Raw genomic sequence first — 20,866 nt, forward strand, 5'->3', positions numbered from 1 at the left:
CCATGGAAATATTCTCGAACTACGTGGTCAAAGATAATTTCAGTTTCATTTCAGTTAGATAATTCTGTGAGCCATGCGGCGCTTGACTCGTGTGCAACAACAAAAACATGAACAAGAAACAACTTAAAGTGACTACGCGCAACAGAAAAATCCAGGAAAAAACAGCAAAGTCTTCCAGAAAAAACACCGTATTTTAACGCTGCGTGCAAAAATCCCAGTGGGATGCAAGTAAACAATAACAACCATAAGACATTTAAATTTCGATTTAAAGCTTTCGTGACTGCAGGGATTCATCTTCTTGGTTCTTTCGGTAAAGTCACGAAGGGAAATAATAAAAATAAAACATAATAAAATAATTCTCACGACGTTTCGGCCACAACGCAAGCAGCCGTCCTCAGGTGAAGAACAGGTCTGTCGGGAAGACAGCGTCTGAATGAAGCACCCCAGGCTTGGAGCGTATATTTAAGCGGGTTTGGAGGGGGAAGAGCGCCTTGAACCATAAGACAATTTAGATTAAAGTTATCAGGATTACTCTATACTACAACAAACAAACATGGCTAAACCAAAAGTTAAAAAAATCATCAAAATAAAGCTATAAAAACAATGTACCAGTGATCATAGGAACTGTGATTCAAATTTAGCAATAAACGATATACATAACATGTACGACCAAACTCTGCAGCCAGAACTGGCTGCATGAGTCACTCCATAACAGCAGGAGTATCAGTAGCAGTAACAAAAACATTCAATACACCTTTACAGATCAGCACACTGTCATCAAAACTCAAGATCATACTTTGCAGCGGTCATCCGGAGCGATACATTTTATTTCAAGACATTCTGAATAGCAGTGGCAGCTGGGGGTGTACAACTCCTCTGGAGCAGTTTTCAGTGAAGATCTCACAGGCAGTGATCCAAGTTGCAGTTTATTGGCGATAGCATTGCAGACCCTGGGGGCATCAATAGAAAAGGCCCTTCCTCCAGTATTTGTACGGCAATAAGGAATGTGAAGCAGGTAAATGAGCGAAGACCTTAGGTCACATTTGTTCTTCGAAACAGTGAGGAGATCCAGCAGGTAGTCTGTTAAATAATGTGGGAGACAGAGGACATCCCTGTCGCCATCTCAAGATGAACATAGAATGGCTTTGACTCCTGGCCACGTAGCTCTACTCGGGCAGGCCCACCATCATGAAGGTCCTTAATGATTGTGAGCAGAGAGTCAGGGACTCTGAAAGCACGAAGAACAACCAAAAGCCCTGGCTTGTTGATGGTATCATAGGCCTTGACCAGATCAATAAAGCAGAAGTGTAGGTCTTGTTGGAATCCCCTACACCTCTGCAGTAGCAGAGAGACAGATAATATGGCATCCATACAGGACTGCCCTGGTCTGAAACCCCATTGGGGTTTTGCAAGCCTGGCAAGGGGGTGTTGAATAATCCTTGCCAGGACCTTTCCCGGCACCCTGAGAAGTGAGATGCCCCTGTAGTTGTTACAGCCGGTGGGGTCCCCATTCTTAAAGAGGGAGACCACAATGACATCCTTCAAATCCTGCAAAACCCATCCAGTGGTCCGGACTGTTATTACAATGTCGTGTAGGGCAGTTTGTGCATGAACACCACCCTCTCTCAGCAGTTCGCTTAGGAGATCGTCTCTGCCCTGCACTTTTCCTCGTTTTAGACTCTGGATCACTGTCGTGCTTGCTCAACAAATGACACCTCAGCCAGCCACTCACAAGGGGTGACTATTTCCTGTAATATTCGAGGCATTGGCAGCCCCAGCAGGGTTATTCCCACCTTGCCCCATGATGTTATCTGGGCAGAGGAATTTCCCCTTCACCAAAACCTCAAAGATATTCCTGTGGTCGGAGATCGGATAACATTACTTTCCCTTAATTCTAGTGATAGGTGTGGTGCTGCAAGTTACTTTGTGATGGAGTTAATGAGTGTTTTGTGATCGTGGGAAACCTGCATTGTCGCACGGCTCTCCGAACCTCCAAGCAAAGGCTGCGGTAAGCCTCCTCCTTCTCTGATGCTGTAGTCGGTGGGAGTGGGGCTAACGCTTTTTCTCAGCCAGCTGGAACACCTCCTTTGTCAGCCAGGGTCTCTGGGGATGTTTGGACCGTGTAACCAAATTAGCCATTGCAGCTGCATGTGACAGTCCTAAACCTCGCCCATTTCCCCTCAGTATCAGGAGGGTTGTTCGATGCCAACCCCAGCTCTATGCGATGATCACTTGCAACTTTCATCATCTAGCTTAGACCAGGCCATTGTGGGTTTGAATAGGGTCCTAGGTGTACACCCACCACCGGAGTGGAAAAATGACAGGCGCATGTTATAGATTACAAGCCGATGGTCAGTGGGCAAATCATCCCCAGATGTATCTGTGTCTGGTGCCAAAGGGGGTGACTCACTGCGAGTGCTTTCTGGCGACGGGAGCCATCGCGCACATCGACGCAGACGGAGCCGGACCCATCATCCATGCCGGCACGGGCACCGCCGCCAGCGTGAGCAGTGTGCCGACTCAGCAACCACCCCAGCGGTTAGGCCTTGTTGTTGTTGTGTGTGAGAGAGAATCTTTGTGTCTCTGTGTTTGTGTGTGCTGTAAGTAGGCCTCGGCAAGGCAAGGTAATTTACCCTTTTTACCGGGTAAAAGGGTAAAGCTAAAGGCTAAAGATGTCGACATGCCAAGGGGTAAGGTAAAGAGTTGGGTAAAGGTAGCTCGGAAGAATTACCTGGTAGGGTAAAGGTAGCGCGAAGTATTACCCGGTAAATACGGTGCCTTGTTTACCGCTAGAAGCTCTGTGGCGCAGTCCGTGGCCTCCATTTAATAAGTAATATTAAAAAAAACTTTCTTAAAAACACGCTTTTATGAAATGTACTAGTAATGGCAGAACTCCACGACTCCAGGAAGTGGCCCCGAAGCTTGCCACAACGTAAGGGGCCGTGGTGATTTACAGCCAACGTCAGTTGACCGTGGACAATTAGACCCAAGTCGAAACATAACATATAAAAAAGGATTTAATGATAGAATATAGTGTTGTCATCAGTATGACATAAGTATACCAAGTTTGCAGTCGATACCACATTAGGAAGTGGGTAAAAAATGTGTTACAAGATTTGAGGAAACAACAACGACGACAACGACGACGACAACAACGACAACAATGACAACAACGACAATGACAACAACGACAACAACAATGACAACAACAACAATGACAACAACGACAACAACGACAACAACAACAATGACAACGACAACAACAATGACAACAACAACAATGACAACGACGACAACAGCAATGACAACAACGACAACAAGCGTGTAAAATTGGAATCATCGAGAGTATTCTATATGAATAAAGCGCTCTACCTAGCATTTACCGTTATAAACCTTGTTCATGTGTCGTAGTTCCCTAGTAATTACCCTGTAATTGGGTAATTTGTATAGGGTAAGGGTAAAAGGTAGGGTAAAAGGTAGGCTCGTGGCTTTTTATCTTTTACCTTACCTGCTCAAGGGTAAAAGGTAGGGTAGAGTGATTGTATTGCGGTAAGGTAAAAGGTTGGGTACAAATAGGCTTGTTGTTTTTACCTTTTACCTTACCTGCTGAAGGGTAAAAGGTAGGGTAGAGTGATTGTATTGTGGTAAGGTAAAAGGTAGGGTAAAAATAGGCTCGTTGTTTTTACCTTTAAACTTTGACCTTACCTTGCCGAGGCCTACCAGCGGTGGAGAGAGACTGACTGCGCAGCCGAGAGCACCGCGTGTTCGACACACACACACACGTACACGCGCCGACCCAGCGCCCCCTGCTGGGAACCTGAGGTATTTTCGGTTCAAGGAACGCTGCACCGCGGAAGCCATTGATTCCTCAAAATCACACTGCCCGCTATAATTACACTGGTCAATTTTTGAAGCTGTTTTAGACTAATTTCAGGGTGCTGATTCCAAATCTGATCTCAGATTTGCTCTATCACATCTCATTTTATGCTATCGGCATACCCCATTTTCATTGATTTTACCCGAAATTTACTCTGTCACTTATGATTGCAAGTTGTTGCGAGTCAGTGACTGCTTTAGTGTTAAAATATGGTGCTGTATTTTTAGGATAGTGTGTTTATAATATAATTTTATGTAGATATCCACATTTATTTAATATTTTTCTTCTGCAGTTTTTATTGAAAATGCAATACTTTATATCTCTAAAACCTGATGTGATAGACAAAAACTGATGCCAGATTTGGAATCAGCACCCCAAAATTACATTAACACCGTTGGAATACCTTATGCCTGAAAAAGTGTGTTGACCAGTGTATAGTACATAGTAATGTAGAGTGTAGTGTATAGTAGTGTATTGTATAGTAGCGTCATGTATTGTAGTGTGGTGTGTAGTAGTGTAGTGTATAGGTGAGTCGTGTATAGTCGTGTATAGTGTAGTGTATAGTGGTGTATTGTATATTAGTGTAGTGTATAGAAGTGTAGTATATAGTGGTGTATAGTGTCGTAGTGTGTAGTAGTATATAGTAGCGTACAGTGTAGTAGTGTGTAGTAGTATATAGTAGTATATAGTGTAGTAGTATAAAGTAGTGTAGTGTGTATGTGTGAGTACGTAGAACTGATCGCTCTCTGTAACCCCCACACAGAGTAATTGGACCTCGTGGTGACTGTCCTCCTACTCACACACACAACGCCCATATCGGTGCGAATAAGATTGCTCCAAGAAGTTTTTTTTTTTGTTTCGAAAAGGGTTCCCATCACAAAGTGGTGCGTTAACTATTAGCTGATCGTGAAAAGCATCGTTCTGTCCCTTGAGTCGTTTCGAAGAATAGGGTGTTTAAAAAGCAGACCCGATTTGAAATCGCTATATCTCTGCAACCACGAACCGCCCATTAATGAAACTCTTACCACTTGAAAGGGCGGGGCATAGAGTTTCAAATGATTACCACTAGATGCCTCTCCCAGTACACAAACAGCCCCTTGCCTCAGTCATTCGCAAGATGGTGACCCCGCAATACAAGGAGCGTTTTACGTTCAGCAGTTCAGCAAGACTGAGTCCGTAATTGCGGTGCAGCATGCGTTTCAACGGCGTTTTGGCATTGATCCGCCATTGTCAAATAGCATTCGTGGTTGGTACCGACAATTTGAGGAAGCGAGCTGTTTATGTCAGGGGAAGAGCACAGGGAGACCATGCACCTCAGGCGAAAACGTGAGAAGAGAGGCGTTTGGGACGAATTCAACTATCGTCTCGATGGTGTCCGTACAGCAGGTGGAGGGCACATCGAGCATTTATGAAAATGGTTTGTAAAACTTGATAACTCATTAAACCGTTTGTATCATTTTGAGTAATTGTAACCATCGTGAAATATACTGCTTTGAAATTGGGTCCATCTTTTTGACACAACCCTGTATTTTAGTCATACATTTCGTTAATTGCGTAATCTTACCGATGAATTAATTGCTGTAAACGTTTGCCACTGACATATTTTACATTTTTCATGACATTATTTTTCAAAACAATAGAAACAACAATCACTACCACCATCATCATCACTACCACCACGACGATTAAGATCATCACCATCATCACCACCATCACCATCACTGCAACCATCATCACTACTACCACCACCACCCTCACCACCACTATCATCACCACCACCACTACCATCACTACCATCATCATGACCACCACCACCACCTCTGCCACCGTCATCAAGAGCCGCAAAGCCACAGCAAAGTGAATGTCGGGCAACTGCAGTCACAGCAACACTCCTCACCATGGCGACGTTCACCGTGGCAACGTTCACCATGGCGACGTTAACCGTGGCAACGGTCACCGTGGCAACGGTCACCCGTGGCCGAGTGAACGGCGATTGCACGCGGCTGTGTGGGTTGGTGTGGTGGGTTGTGAGTTTGGTTCCGGTGAGTGTGGTTGTGGTGTTGGTGAGTGTGGTGGTGGTGAGTTGTGGTTGTGAATGTGGTAGAGTGTTGTTGTGAGTGTGGTTCTAGTGAGTGTGGTGGTGAGTGTGGTTCTAGTGAGTGTGGTGGTGAGTGTGGTTCTTGTGAGTGTGGTGGTGAGTGTGGTGGTGAGTGTCACTCTCCCTTGTGTGGAATCTCTGAGGCATCGGCACGGCAGATGGGGCAGGTCGGGTTAATCTGCAACGACCACATCAACAACCACATCAACAACCACAACAACCACATCAGCAACCACAACAACAATCGTGTCAATCAATTAACACTCACCCCCATCCCACCCACCCACCTCGCCCACACATCCACACCCCCCCCCCACTCACTTACCCTCCCACCCACCCACTCACCCACTCACCCACCCACCCATCCACCCACCCACTCACCCACCTACTCACCCACCCACCCACTCAACCAACCCACCCACCCACCGACCCACCCACCCACCGACCCACCCACCCACTCACCCACCCACCGACCCACCCACCCACCGACCCGCCCACCCCCCCGCCCACCCACTGACCCACCCACCCACCCACTCACCTCACCCACCCACCAACTCACTCACCCACTCACTCACTCACCCACCACCCCTCACCCACACACTCACTCACCCACCCACTCAACCACCCACCCACCCACCAACTCACCCACTCACCCACCCACCAACTCACTCACCCACCCACTCACCCACCACCCCTCACCTTGAGCCACTCGTCCACACACGTGGCGTGGAACTCGTGGCTGCAGGGCAGCACTCGCAGACTCTGCCTCGTTTCAATGTCGGACAAACACACCACACACCTGCACACACCGCACACGCCAAATAGTTAGTACACCACATACACCACGCACACACCGCACACACCACGTAGTGCGTACAAACACACGCACACAGTGAGTGACCCATTGTGTGTCCCAATGAGTGAGTGACCCAGTGCTGAGGGAGGGTGGCGATTGTGCATAGACTGCTCTACATGACATCATAACAACAGTCTGAACCACTGGACGGGTTCCGCAGGATTGGAAGGATGCCCTGGGGGCCGCACAGACTGTAACAACTACAGGGGCATCTCACTCCTCAGTGTGCCGGGAAAGGTCCTGGCAAGGATTATCCAACACTGCCTAGTTAGGCACGCTGAGGAGAGGCTTGTGGAGCCCCAATGCGGTTTCAGGAAAGGGCGGTCCTGCAGAGATGTAGGGAATTCCAACAACAACTACATCTCTGCTTTATTGACCTGGTCAAGGCCTATGATACCGTCAGTAGGCCTGGGCTCTGGGTTGTTTTTCGTGCTTTCGGAGTCCCTAACTCTTTGCTCACGATCATTAAGGACTTTCATGATGGTGAGCAGGCGCGGGTAAAGCTATTTGGCTGGGAGTCGGAGCCATTCCCTGTTCACATTGGGGTGCGACAGGGATTTCTTCTGGATCCCACATTACTTTACATCTATTTCGACCACGTAGTTTCGTGAAGCCGTCGATGGCTGTATTAGAGGATTTTCCACCTGTTACAGATACAATGGGAGGCTGATCGATACCCGGGTGCGGTAAAGGGATGGCTCCTATTGCTCAACCATGATACGTATGCCGATGATCTGGTGATTGCTGCTCACTCAGATTAGGAGTTGGAGGCACTGCTGCTGAACCTGGAACTTGCCACTAAGAGGTGGGGCTTTACCATCAGCCCCACCAAACTAAGAACCTGTCTGGGTATTTTGCACCATCGGACACTCCACCCCCACAACTGTCAATTGGTGATGGGGCAGTTGTGGAGAGAGTGGAGAGTTTCCCATATCTGGGCAGTGTGCTCAGGACCGGCTCCGGTGTGACAGCAGATGTCTCACTCTGAATCAGCCTAGCGGCATTATCCTTTTTTTGGCTGCGTAACGCTGTGTGGAAGATACCTGGTCTGTCGCTCGACACGAAGCTTCAGGTCATCTTGGCCACGGTCATGCCCTCCCTTCTCTCCGCTTGCAAAACGTGGACCCCCCCTAAATGGAACATTTTCGCCGTTTAGAAACATTTAGGCTGGCCTGCCTACGATCCATTCTGGGTTTAACCTGCAGGCTGGATTGTGTGATGAACTCACAAATCCTTGAAAGATCTGGACAAAGACCCATCGGTGAGCTCCTCCGGCAGGCAAGGCTGCGTTGGTTGGGTCATGTAGCCCACATGCCCAGCCACCGCATGCCCAAACAGCTTTTGGTCAGCCGGATCGAGGGGGCTAAATGGGCACGGCACGGGCTAGAGAAGAGATGGAGTGATGTTGTACAGGAGGATGTGGAGCTGAGTGGACTTGCTGATGACTGGTACCTGCAGTGTCAAGATCGGCCTCTGTGGAGGAGGCTCGTGAATGACGCTACTGGGCAGTTGGAGGCAGTTGCCCTCCAACAACAACGAAAGGTAGAGGAGCGACGCTCACAACAACGAGCGGAGCTCTGGGGCACGACAACACAATAAGCTGGCACAGTAGGAGGCACAGGTGGTGCATCAGCCAGTCATCTCAGTCAGTCGACCTGTGGCACCTGCTGGGTCTTCCCCATGACCTCCTGCCGGAGGGCGTTCGACACTTCACGCGGCCTCAACGTGCACATGGCCTGGCACAAGTGCCGTGGTCACGTCACTGCCACTTAGTAGTGAATGGCGGTTGTTGTGTGTCCCAGTGAGGGAGTGACCCAGTGAGTGGGTGACCAAGTGAGTGACCCATTGAGTGAGTGACACAGTGAGTGAGTGACACAGTGAGTGAGTGACACAGTGAGTGACACAGTGAGTGGCACAGTGAGTGAGTGACAGTGAGTGACACAGTGAGTGAGTGACCCAGTGAGTAAGTTACACAGTGAGTGACACAGTGAGTGAGTGACACAGTGAGTGAGTGACCCAGTGAGTGAGTTACACAGTGAGTGACACCGTGAGTGAGTGACACAGTGAGTGAGTGACCCAGTGAGTGACACAGTGAGTGAGTGACCCAGTGAGTGAGTGACCCAGTGAGTGACACAGTGAGTGAGTGACCCAGTGAGTGAGTGACACAGTGAGTGAGTGACCCAGTGAGTGAGTGACCCAGTGAGTGACACAGTGAGTGAGTGACCCAGTGAGTGAGTGACACAGTGAGTGACACAGTGAGTGAGTGACACAGTGAGTGAGTGACCCACTCCGTATCGACGGACTTCAGCGTGGCCGAGGGCGTAGTGGGGGAGGCGACGCAGCCGGTGGTGTTCACTCCAGCGGAGAAGAACGCGGCTTGTACTAACACTAATATCTGAACCACTATGGCCACTGGCTCACAACAAGAACCACGGCAACAACAACAATCATTAAAACAACAATAATGATAAAACCACAACAATAATCGTGATGAAAATAACAATCATGATGATGATGACAATGACCATTAAAAAACAATGAAAACAATGACGACATTGATGACGATGACAACAATGATAACCATGACAACAATGATGACGACAATGACGACAGCAATGACAACAACAACCTGATAACAATGACGATGACGACAATGATTACGACGACAACAATGACGACAATCAAGACAACAACGACGACCAAAATAACAATAATGACGACGCCAACAATGACAACAACGACCACAACAGCAGTGATGATGACGACAACAACAACAGTGATGATGATGAAGACAACAACAACAGTGATGATGACGACAACAACAACAGTGATGATGACGAAAACAACAACAGTGATGATGACGACAACAACAACAGTGATGACGACAACAACAACAACAGTGATGATGACGACAACAACAACAGTGATGATGATGACGACAACAACAACAACAGTGATGATGACGACAACAACAACAGTGATGATGATGACGACAACAACAGTGATGATGATGAAGACAACAACAACAACAGTGATGATGACGACAACAACAACAGTGATGATGATGACGACAACAACAACAGTGATGATGACGACAACAACAACAGTGATGATGATGACGACAACAACAACAGTGATGATGATGATGACAACGACAACAACAACAACAGTGATGATGACGACAACAACAACAGTGATGATGATGAAGACAACAACAACAACAGTGATGATGACGACAACAACAACAGTGATGATGATGACGACAACAACAACAGTGATGATGACGACAACAACAACAGTGATGATGATGACGACAACAACAACAGTGATGATGATGACGACAACGACAACAACAACAACAGTGATGATGATGATGACGACAACAACAACAGTGATGATGATGACGACAACAACAACAGTGATGATGACAACAAGTGATGGTGACGACAACAACAACAGTGATGATGACGACAACAACAACAGTGATGATGATGACGACAACAACAACAGTGATGATGAAGACAACAACAACAGTGATGATGATGACGACAACAACAACAGTGATGATGACGACAACAACAACAACAGTGATGATGAAGACAACAACAACAGTGATGATAAAGACAACAACAGTGATGATGATGACAACAACAACAGTGATGATGATGACGACAACAACAACAGTGATGATGAAGACAACAACAACAGTGATGATGAAGACAACAACAACAGTGATGACGACAACAACAACAACAGTGATGATGATGACGACAACAACAACAGTGATGATGAAGACAACAACAGTGATGATAAAGACAACAACAACAGTGATGATGACGACAACAACAACAACAGTGATGATGAAGACAACAACAACAGTGATGATGAAGACAACAACAACAGTGATGACGACGACAACAACAACAGTGATGATGATGATGATGACGACAACAACAACAGTGATGATGATGATGACGACAACAACAACAACAGTGATGATGATGACGACAACAACAACAACAGTGATGATGATGATGACGACAACAACAACAGTGATGATGATGACGACAACAACAGTGATGATGACGACAACAACAACAGTGATGATGATGACGACAACAACAACAACAACAGTGATGATGATGACGACAACAACAGTGATGATGACGACAACAACAACAGTGATGATGATGACGACAACAACAACAACAACAGTGATGATGACGACGACAACAACAGTGATGATGACGACAACAACAGTGATGATGACGACGACAACAACAGTGATGATGACGACAACAACAGTGATGATGACGACAACAACAACAACAACAGTGATGATGACGACAACAACAGTGATGATGACGACAACAACAGTGATGATGATGAAGACAACAACAACAACAGTGATGATGACGACAACAACAGTGATGACGACGACAACAACAGTGATGATGATGACGACAACAACAACAACAACAGTGATGATGACGACAACAACAGTGATGATGACGACAACAACAGTGATGATGATGACGACAACAACAGTGATGATGATGACAACAACAGTGATGATGACGACAACAACAGTGATGATGATGACGACAACAACAACAACAACAGTGATGACGACAACAACAACAGTGATGATGATGACGACAACAACAGTGATGATGATGACGACAACAACAGTGATGATGACGACAACAACAACAACAACAGTGATGATGATGAAGACAACAACAACAGTGATGATGATGAAGACAACAACAACAGTGATGATGATGACAACAACAACAACAGTGATGATGATGACAACAACAACAACAGTGATGATGATGACAACAACAACAACAGTGATGATGAAGACAACAACAACAGTGATGATGAAGACAACAACAGTGATGACGACAACAACAACAGTGATGATGATGACGACAACAACAGTGATGATGATGAAGACAACAACAACAGTGATGATGATGAAGACAACAACAACAGTGATGATGATGACAACAACAACAACAGTGATGATGATGACAACAACAACAACAACAGTGATGATGAAGACAACAACAACAGTGATGATGAAGACAACAACAACAGTGATGATGATGACAACAACAACAACAGTGATGATGAAGACAACAACAACAGTGATGATGAAGACAACAACAACAGTGATGATGAAGACAACAACAGTGATGACGACAACAACAACAACAACAGTGATGATGATGACGACAACAACAGTGATGATGATGAAGACAACAACAACAGTGATGATGATGACGACAACAACAACAACAGTGATGATGATGATGACAACAACAACAACAGTGATGATGATGATGACGACAACAACAGTGATGATGATGATGATGACGACAACAACAACAACAGTGATGATGATGATGACGACAACAACAGTGATGATGATGATGACGACAACAACAACAACAGTGATGATGATGATGACGACAACCACAACAACAGTGATGATGACGATGATGACGACAACAACAGTGATGATGATGATGACGACAACAACAACAACAGTGATGATGATGATGATGACGACAACAACAACAGTGATGATGACGATGACGACAACAACAACAACAGTGATGATGATGATGATGACGACAACAACAACAGTGATGATGATGACGACAACAACAACATTGATGATGACGACAACAACAACAGTGATGATGATCATGACTAGGGAGGAGGCGATGGAACCGGCGGTGATCCCTCCAGCGGAAAGCCCCAACACACCGACTACCACTGGGGCCAGAGCCACTGTGGCCACTGGCTCACAACAACAACAACAACCGTAACAACAACAATCACTTACAGCATCACCATCACCCACAGCATCACCATCACGCACAGCATCACACACAACATCACCATCACCCAGCATCAACCACAAAGACAACAACCGCCATTCACCACGAAGTAGCGGTTGATGTCACCACGGTGCTTGTGCCAGGCTAGGTGCACCTTGAGGCCACGTGAAGTGTCGAACGCCCGCTGGCAGGAGGTCACGAGGCAGACCCAGCAGGTGCCATGGGTCGACTGACTGAGATGACCGAGATGACAGGCTGATGCACCACCTGTGCCCCCTACTGTGCCAACTTGCTGTGTTTTAGCCACCCGGCGCTCCACTCGTTGTTGTGAGCGTCGCTCCTCCGCTACGTCGTGGTGAATGGCGGTTGCCTGGGTATTTTGTACCATTGGACACTCCCTTGACCGCACTGAGGCCTCGATCAGCCACCCACAGAGGCCGATGTTGACACCGCTGGTACCAGTCATCGGCAAGTCCACTCAGCTCCACGTCCTCCTGTACCACATCACTCCATTTCTTCTCCAGCCCATGCCACGCCCGTTTAGCCCCCTCAATCCGGCCGAACAAAAGCTGTGTAGGCATACGGTGGCTGGGCAAGCGGGCTACATGACCCAGCCAACGCAGCCTTGCCTACCGGAGGAGCTTCCTGATGGGACTTGGTCCAGATCTTTCAAGAATTTGTGAGCTCCCCACACAACCCGGCCTGGTTACACCCAGGATGGATCATAGACAAGCCAACCTAAATGTTTCTCATCGGCGAAAATTTTCCATGAGTGTGGTCCATATTTTGCAAGCGTAGAAAGGGAAGGGCATGACGGTGGTCAAGAAGACCTGAAACTTCGTGTGGAGCGACAGACCAGGTAGCTTCCACACAGTGTTACGCAACCGATGAAAAGATAATGCCGCTCGACTGATTCGGAGTGAGACCTCTGCTATCAAACCGGAGCCAGTCACGAGCACACTGCCAAGGTATGGGAAGCTCTTCACTCTCTCTACAACTGCCCCATCACCAATTGGGAGTTATGGGGGTTAAGTGTCCGATGGTACAAAATACCCAGGCAGGTGCTTAGTTTTGGTGGGGCTGATGAAAAGGCCCCACCTCTTAGTGGCACGCTCCAGTCTCAGCAGCAGTGCCTCCAACTCCTAATCTGAGTGAGCAGCAATTACCAGATCGACAGCATATGCAACATGTTTGAGCAATAGGGAGCCATCCCTTTACTGCACCCGGGCATCGATCAGCCACACGTTGTATTTGTACCAGATGGAAATCCCTCCATTACAGCAAGCGAAAGCTTTACGAACTATATGATCGAAATAGATGTTAAATAATGTGAAAGCCAGAAGACATCCCTGTCTCACCCCAAGGTGAACAGAGAATAGCTCCGACTCCCGGTCACGTAGTTTTACCCGGGCCCGCTCACCATCATGAAGTTCAGTAACAATCGTAAGCAGAGAGTCAGGGACTCCAAAAGCACAAAGAACAACCCAGAGCCCAGGCCTATTGATGGCATCATAGGCCGTGACCAGGTCAATAAAGCAAAGATGTACAGACGGACAGAAAATATGGCATCTGTGCAGGACCGCCCTTTCCTCAAACCGCACTGGGGCTCTACAAGCCTTTACTCAGCGTGCCTAGCAAGGCGATGTTGAATACTCCTTGACGGGACCTTTCACGGCACACTGAGGAGTGAGATGCCCCTGTAGTTGTTACAGTCTGTGTGGTCCCCTTTTTTGAAGAGGGGGAGCACCAGGGTAACCTTCCAATCCCGTGGTCCAGACTGTTGTTATGATGTCATGTAGGGCAGTCTATGCACAATCGCCACCTTCCCCCAGAATTTTGCTTGGGAGAACATCTCTGCCCGGTCTCAGACTCTGGATCGCCTTCAGTACTTCCTCAACAGATGGCACCTCAGCCAGCCACTCACAGGGAGTGACTTCTTCCTCCAATATTTGAAGCACCACAGCCTCAGCAAGGTAATCCTCACTTATCCCCATGATGTTTTTCAAACTGAGGAATTTCCTCTCCCCCAGGACCTCACTGAAATGCTCAACAAATATGCAAACCTGTTCCTGGGGGTCGGAGATTGAATCACCATTCTTTCCCCTAATTATGGTAATAGGTGTGGCGCTGTAAGTTACTTTTTTATGGAATTAAAGAGCGATTTGTGATCGCCGGCCACGAAGGAAGATTCCATCTCCTCAGCAACTCCGCGACCACCACCCATCCTTGCAGCGCCTCACGGCTCTCCGAACCTCCGAGCGAAGGCTGCGGTAAGCCTCCTCATTCTCTGACATGGGATGCTGTAGACGATGAGAGTGCACTTGTTGCTTTTTCTCAGCCAGCCTGAACACTTCCTCTGTCAGCCAGGGTCTCTGGGGAGGTCTGGACTATGTACCCAAAGCAGACATTGCAGCTGCATGAGCCACAGTCCTAAACCTTGCCCATTTCCCCTCGACATCAGGAGGAGTGGGAGACGATACCAACCCCAGCCACAAGCGATGATGAAATTCTTGCTTGCAACTTTCATCAGCTAGCTGAGACCAGGCCACTATGGGCTTGAATGGGGTCCTGGGTGTACACCCACCACCAGAGTGGAAGAATGGCAGGCACATCTTACTGAAGACAAGTCGATGGTCAGTGAGCAGATCAGCTCCACAGTAGGTTCTGATGTCAAGGACATGGGCCCGCATCCGCTATTCTGTCACTATGTAGTCCAGCAGATGTTCTTGCTTGGATCCGGCATGCGTCCATGATGATGTGTGGATGTGCCGATGCCAGAACAGCGTGTTGGTAATTACAATTTAATGGGCTGCACAAAAATCTAGCAGTCTCCTAGCGTTGTTATTGAGCTTATCAGGCCCATGCCTTCCAATCACTCCAGACCAGGTGCCAACATCATAACCAACTCGGGCATTAAAGTCTCCCAACAGGATGACTCTGTCCCGAGGGGCCACTTTAGCCAGCACCTGTGACAGGAGGTTATAGAAGGACATCTGACTGATCGACTTTGCCTGCATCACTCCACGGATGTTCGTCTTCGGTGGGGACATAAGCAACCACAACCACCACTCCTCGCCTCCGGTTGATAGAAAGGCGAGCCCACAGTAGCCTGGGGCTTATAGCTTCCCCCACCTCACTGCCATGCTTGTTCAGAAGAAGAGCCACTCCCTGTTGTTTGGCAGTCTTCTGCCCCGAGTAGAGGACTGTCCACCCCTCATGGTGGCAGGAGCCAGAACCGGTCCACCGGACCCTCCTGAATACCACAGAGATCCAGGCGGTACCAGTCCAGCTCCCGACATAGGAGTGGCAGCCTCTCCTCCGCAGTGAGCGTTCGAACATTCCATTTGGCCACACAGTGGTGTTTTCTTATTTCTGTAAGAACCCCGAGGGTAAGGATTAAGTCTCCTGGCTCCGCCAAATGGGGTTTGGCCAGGAGACGTCATAGACAACAGTCCGCCTGGGGCCTCCGGCACAAGCTTAATTCGATTTGTATTCCGTGGTATCGTGGTAAATTATTTAATGGTGGAGGGGTTACCAGCCCCTTGCACCCGTCCAGAGCCCCCATTTGGCCGCTATGGTGGCTACAAACGCCATGAGGGGAATGGCCAATCCAAATTGGCCCTCCCCCCACGGCACTGCTCACCACACCGTTGCCATCGTCCACCAACGGGGAATTCGGGGGTTGTTTTGCTGGTCTCACACAGTATCACACACAGCATCACATACAGCATCAACACAGCATCAACACAGAGCATCAACATCACACAGCATCACACAGCATCCAAAGACACAGATCCCCCGTACAGCTAGGTTCGTCGCGCAGCGTTGCACTAACCGCTACTCTACTGCTCCCCACAGCAGCATAACACACAATATCACACACCATCACACACCGCATCACCATCACACATCATCACCATCACACAGCATCACACAAAGCATCACACAACATCCAAAGACAAAGATCCCCCGTATAGCTAGGTTCGTCGCGCAGCATTGCACTAACCGCTACTCTACTGCTCCCCACATCAGCATAACACACAACATCACACACCATCACACACAGCATCGCCATCACACAGCTTCACACACAGAACCAGCATCACACACAGCATCACACACCATCACACAGCGTCACCAGACAAGCGATCACGTGGTGGCATGGTGACGTCATCGTTTACCTGCGGCTACCATGGCGGCCAAATTCCACCAGTGGGTCGAGTTTTTCTCCTTCTCTGTGTGGGGGAGATGCACAAAGAGGTTGGGTCTACATACTAATATATATACACACACTATACACTATACTACTATATACTACTACACACTACATTATATACTACTGTAGGGATGTTAGAGAGAGGGCCGTTATGTATGGCAGTCTATGGGAAAGAAACACAGTGGGCGGGGCTACGTGTGTGCACAGGGAGATGCCCTCTGCGACGTCCGAGCCAGACACCCTGGGGGGGGCTGGTTTGGCGTTATGATCCCCCGGGGCCCCACCCCTCAAGGAGGGTTGGGTATAAAAGGGGACGTTATATGGGCTCGGGAGGCAGTTATGTTATAGTTAACTAAGAAGACCGAAGACGTCTGAGATAGAGCCCTGGACTCCCTCGTTCGATGTCCTTGTCAGGGCCGAACAGGACCGAGCCAGCGGCGTGGTCCCGAAAGCCAGAGCCGGTGCTCTTCTAAGAGCTGGTCTGGGACTCCGGGTACCGGCCCGACTTACCAGTGTCGGGCCAAGTAGCCTCCCCTAGCCCAGTAGTGGAGGACTGTGAGGTAGGCTAGGACTTAGCTAGGAGTTGTATTCTTAGCTAGTCGGGTGAGGGGGCCGATACCCCCTCCAGTGTTGTATGTCACATACAAGTTGTGTTAAATAAATATCCGTGTGCCTCCACCTCGGCGTCAAGTGTCTTCACCGGTACTTCAACTGGTGTCAGAAGTAAAACTCGAACATGGACACGCGGAAGACAACGCGGGCCAAAGTACCGCAAGAAGAAGATACTGCCGAGATCGAAACGCCCGGGACGGCTACACAAGCCACAGTGCAGCCGGAGCCTGATGTCTCCTTACCGGGGCATCCGAGTGAAGGAGGATCACAGTCAGACGCATTGCGGCTGGCTCACGGGAGGCTGGCGGAGCTGTTATACGCCGCTGCCGCCACGCTGGAGTCCATCACGCGGCTGGGGGCCGGTGATTCAGCACGGGGCGAGACGGCCCAACGACCAGGGCGCCTTCCCGCCATTTCGGAGCAGCCCGAGTTTGAATCTCCCGCCATCGACGCTGCAGCTGTTCGGGGCGTGGCCAGCCTAAACATCCACTCCGGCATCGCCGTCGCTGAAGCCACGACGTCATCACCACCGCGACAGGCGATTCCATCGGCCGCTCGTACCGACGCACAGCCAAGTGGAGGTGACATCCGCCCGCGGGAATCAACAACGACCGCTGCACTCCATCAGAGGCTGCCCCCGCTGAAAGAGTTCGTCGGCGCGGAGGGGGACTGGGCCGGGTTCCGCAGGCGATTCCTCGCCCATCAAGAGATGGCGAGGTGGACAGACGAGGAGGCTCTCTGCGCGCTGCCGGCGCTCCTCGACAGCGACGCGCTCGCAGCCCTCACATCGGCACCTAAAGAGAGGCGGGCGACGTTACCGATGGCGCTGCAGCTGCTGGGAGGGGTCTACGGACCATCGGCGGAATGCAGACAGGAGTTCTACGACCGCAAGCGGGGTGAAAAGGAGTCGCCCCTGGCGTACCGAACGAGCCTCCTGGCGATGGCCAAGTCGGCCTTCCCCCGTATGGATGACGACGGCATCGACGCTATGGTGACGGAGAAAATACTCCTCCTGGCTGACGACCTTGACATCGCTGTCGTCGCACAGGAGGACGCGGAAATGACATCGCTCCAGGCGGCGCGGCTCCTCCACGCAAACCTCCTGTCGCTCCGGCGGAAAGCCAGCAGGGCATCGGCGGGGCGTGCGGTGGCTGCAGCCACCCTTCCGACGGAGGAACTCTACGCCGTCGACCACCGACGGCAACAGGCGACGAGTGCACGGCCGGGCCAGGACGGGTCGGGCCGTTCCGACCATTCGTCACCTCCGACGCCGCTCCCACGCTGTTTTAACTGCGGCGTCCGGGGCCACGTCGCCTCGGGGTGCCGCTCTCCTCGTCAGCGCGGGACGACACCTCACCGGGACGACGGGCCTCATCCCAAGCTCCACCATCAAAAACCGGCGAGTCGCGGCACCCCACACGTTTGGCCCACACACACACCCGTCACGCACTCAAACACCGCGACGAGAGGGGGGCCGGTATCACACACCATCGCACCATCACGCACCACTCCGGGTACCCATATCGAACCCGGCCAGTGGTCCGTGCTGGCCGATCGTGTGGTTGCCGCATCGTCGGGGTCGTCGGCCGTTGTGGGGTATATCGACGGGGTTGAAGTGCGCATCCTGGTCGATACGGGAGCATCGGCGACTATTATTTCGGAATTAATTTATAATATTCTCCCTGTCCGGAGTCGTCCCTTGATGCCAGTTAACATACCATTCTATGCGGCTAACGGGGGCTCACTTGGCATCATCGGACAAATTCGTGCCCAAATTTGTATCGGGGAAATAAAATTGTCTGGGTCGATTTTTGTTTCTTCCTCGCTGGCGGTTCCGTGCCTGCTGGGGACGGACTTCCTGGCCAAAATGCCGATCGTAATTTTGATCGACCAGGGTTGCATAGAGCTTCCATCGGGCAGACGCATGGCGTTTCTGCCATCACCGGTTGCGACTCGGACGGCGTTCGCGACGGTGCCGGCGTTCGTGGAGAGAACGGTACGCGTCCCTCCGGGGACGCAAATGTTGGTACCCTTGAAACTTCGGCGGCCCCTCGTTAAGGGTGCTGGGGCACAAGGAGTACTGTTGGGACCGTCTAGGGCCGGGGTTAGTGGACCTGACTTACTTCCGGCCCAGACCATAGTGAGGGGGGATGGTGAACCCTTCATCGCGGTCCTAAATGTGGGCTCGCGGACGGTGGTGGTCCCACAGGGGACCGTGCTTGCTCACGCAACGCCGGTGCCGTGTGAGGAACCCGCCGTAAATCGCGTAAACACTGTCCCTGCGTCGTGACCGCATTCGGACAGCGATGAAGGGTGGCTCGAGGCGCTTTGTGCGGGATCGACGGACCTGTCCGATTCAGAGCGTCAACAACTTAAAACACTACTGCGAGAATTTTCCGACGTTTTTAGTCGAAATAAATATGATTTGGGTTGCACTCACTTGCTGCGTCACCATATTGACATGGGTGACAGCGCGCCAATTCGCCAAAATCCGTTTCGGTTGAGTCCCGCCGAAAAGGACCATGTCAAATCGGCTGTTGATGACATGTTGGCCGCAGACATCATTTCTCCTTCCACCAGCCCTTGGGGAGCGCCGATCGTCCTGGTTAAAAAGCAGGACGGTTCGTTGCGGTTTTGCGTTGACTTCCGGCGTCTTAATAAAATTTCGGTTGCCGACGCATACCCGCTCCCTCGGATGGATGAATCGCTTGACGCCTTGGCGGGAGCGCGATTCTTTTCCACACTCGATTTACTTTCGGGATTCTGGCAGCTTCCTCTGGATGATGAGTCAAAGCCTAAAACTGCTTTTCGTACACCGCACGGCTTGTTTCAATTCAACCGGTTGCCGATGGGCTTACACTCAGCGCCGGCAACTTTCCAGCGTTTAATGGAATTGGTTTTGGCTGGACTGCAATGGGAGTCGTGCCTCATTTATTTGGATGACGTTATCGTCTTTGGTAAAACTTTTGATGAACATCTCCAGAGGTTGCGGGCGGTTTTCCTAAAGATGCGGGCTGCTAATTTGAAATTCAAGCCCCAAAAATGCCATTTGTTGCGTGATTCGGTGCGTTATTTGGGGCACATCGTGGGACGCTCAGGTATTGCTACCGATCCCGCCAAAACGCAGTGTGTCAGCTCCTGGCCGACTCCCACCTCGGTGGGAGAGGTCAGGAGTTTCATTGGGTTCGCGTCGTATTATTGACGGTTTGTTGCTGATTTTGCAACAATTGCTAAACCCCTGCACGCTTTAACATCTAAAGGGGTTCGGTTCCACTGGGGTCAAGAGGAGGAGGCTGCGTTCCGCTCCCTTCGGGACGCCCTGGTGAAAGCCCCTCCCTTGATTTACCCTGAT

At 49.8% G+C, this 20,866-nt stretch overlaps 1 protein-coding gene across 4 annotated transcripts in view; it reads right to left on the reverse strand.

Annotated features, from left to right (window-relative positions):
- Window positions 1-973: 973 nt before the first annotated feature.
- The window catches only part of LOC133339372 (E3 ubiquitin-protein ligase RNFT1-like), a 51,192-nt gene continuing 31,299 nt past the window's right edge, over window positions 974-20,866 (reverse strand). For all 4 annotated transcript variants that reach the window (XM_061547513.1, XM_061547514.1, XM_061547512.1 and 1 more), the window contains 4 exons: window positions 16,868-16,921; window positions 9,120-9,243; window positions 6,675-6,774; window positions 974-6,153 (listed from right to left, as the gene is read on the reverse strand). In XM_061547513.1, coding sequence (XP_061403497.1) covers window positions 6,091-6,153; window positions 6,675-6,774; window positions 9,120-9,243; window positions 16,868-16,921 — 341 coding nt within the window. In that variant the 3' untranslated portion in view covers window positions 974-6,090. The remainder of the gene's footprint in view (window positions 6,154-6,674; window positions 6,775-9,119; window positions 9,244-16,867; window positions 16,922-20,866) is intronic.

This window comes from Lethenteron reissneri, unplaced genomic scaffold, assembly GCF_015708825.2.
Source record: "Lethenteron reissneri isolate LAM-NWPU_2019-01 unplaced genomic scaffold, ASM1570882v1 scaffold_1848, whole genome shotgun sequence".
In the NCBI taxonomy this organism is placed as follows: domain Eukaryota; kingdom Metazoa; phylum Chordata; class Hyperoartia; order Petromyzontiformes; family Petromyzontidae; genus Lethenteron; species Lethenteron reissneri.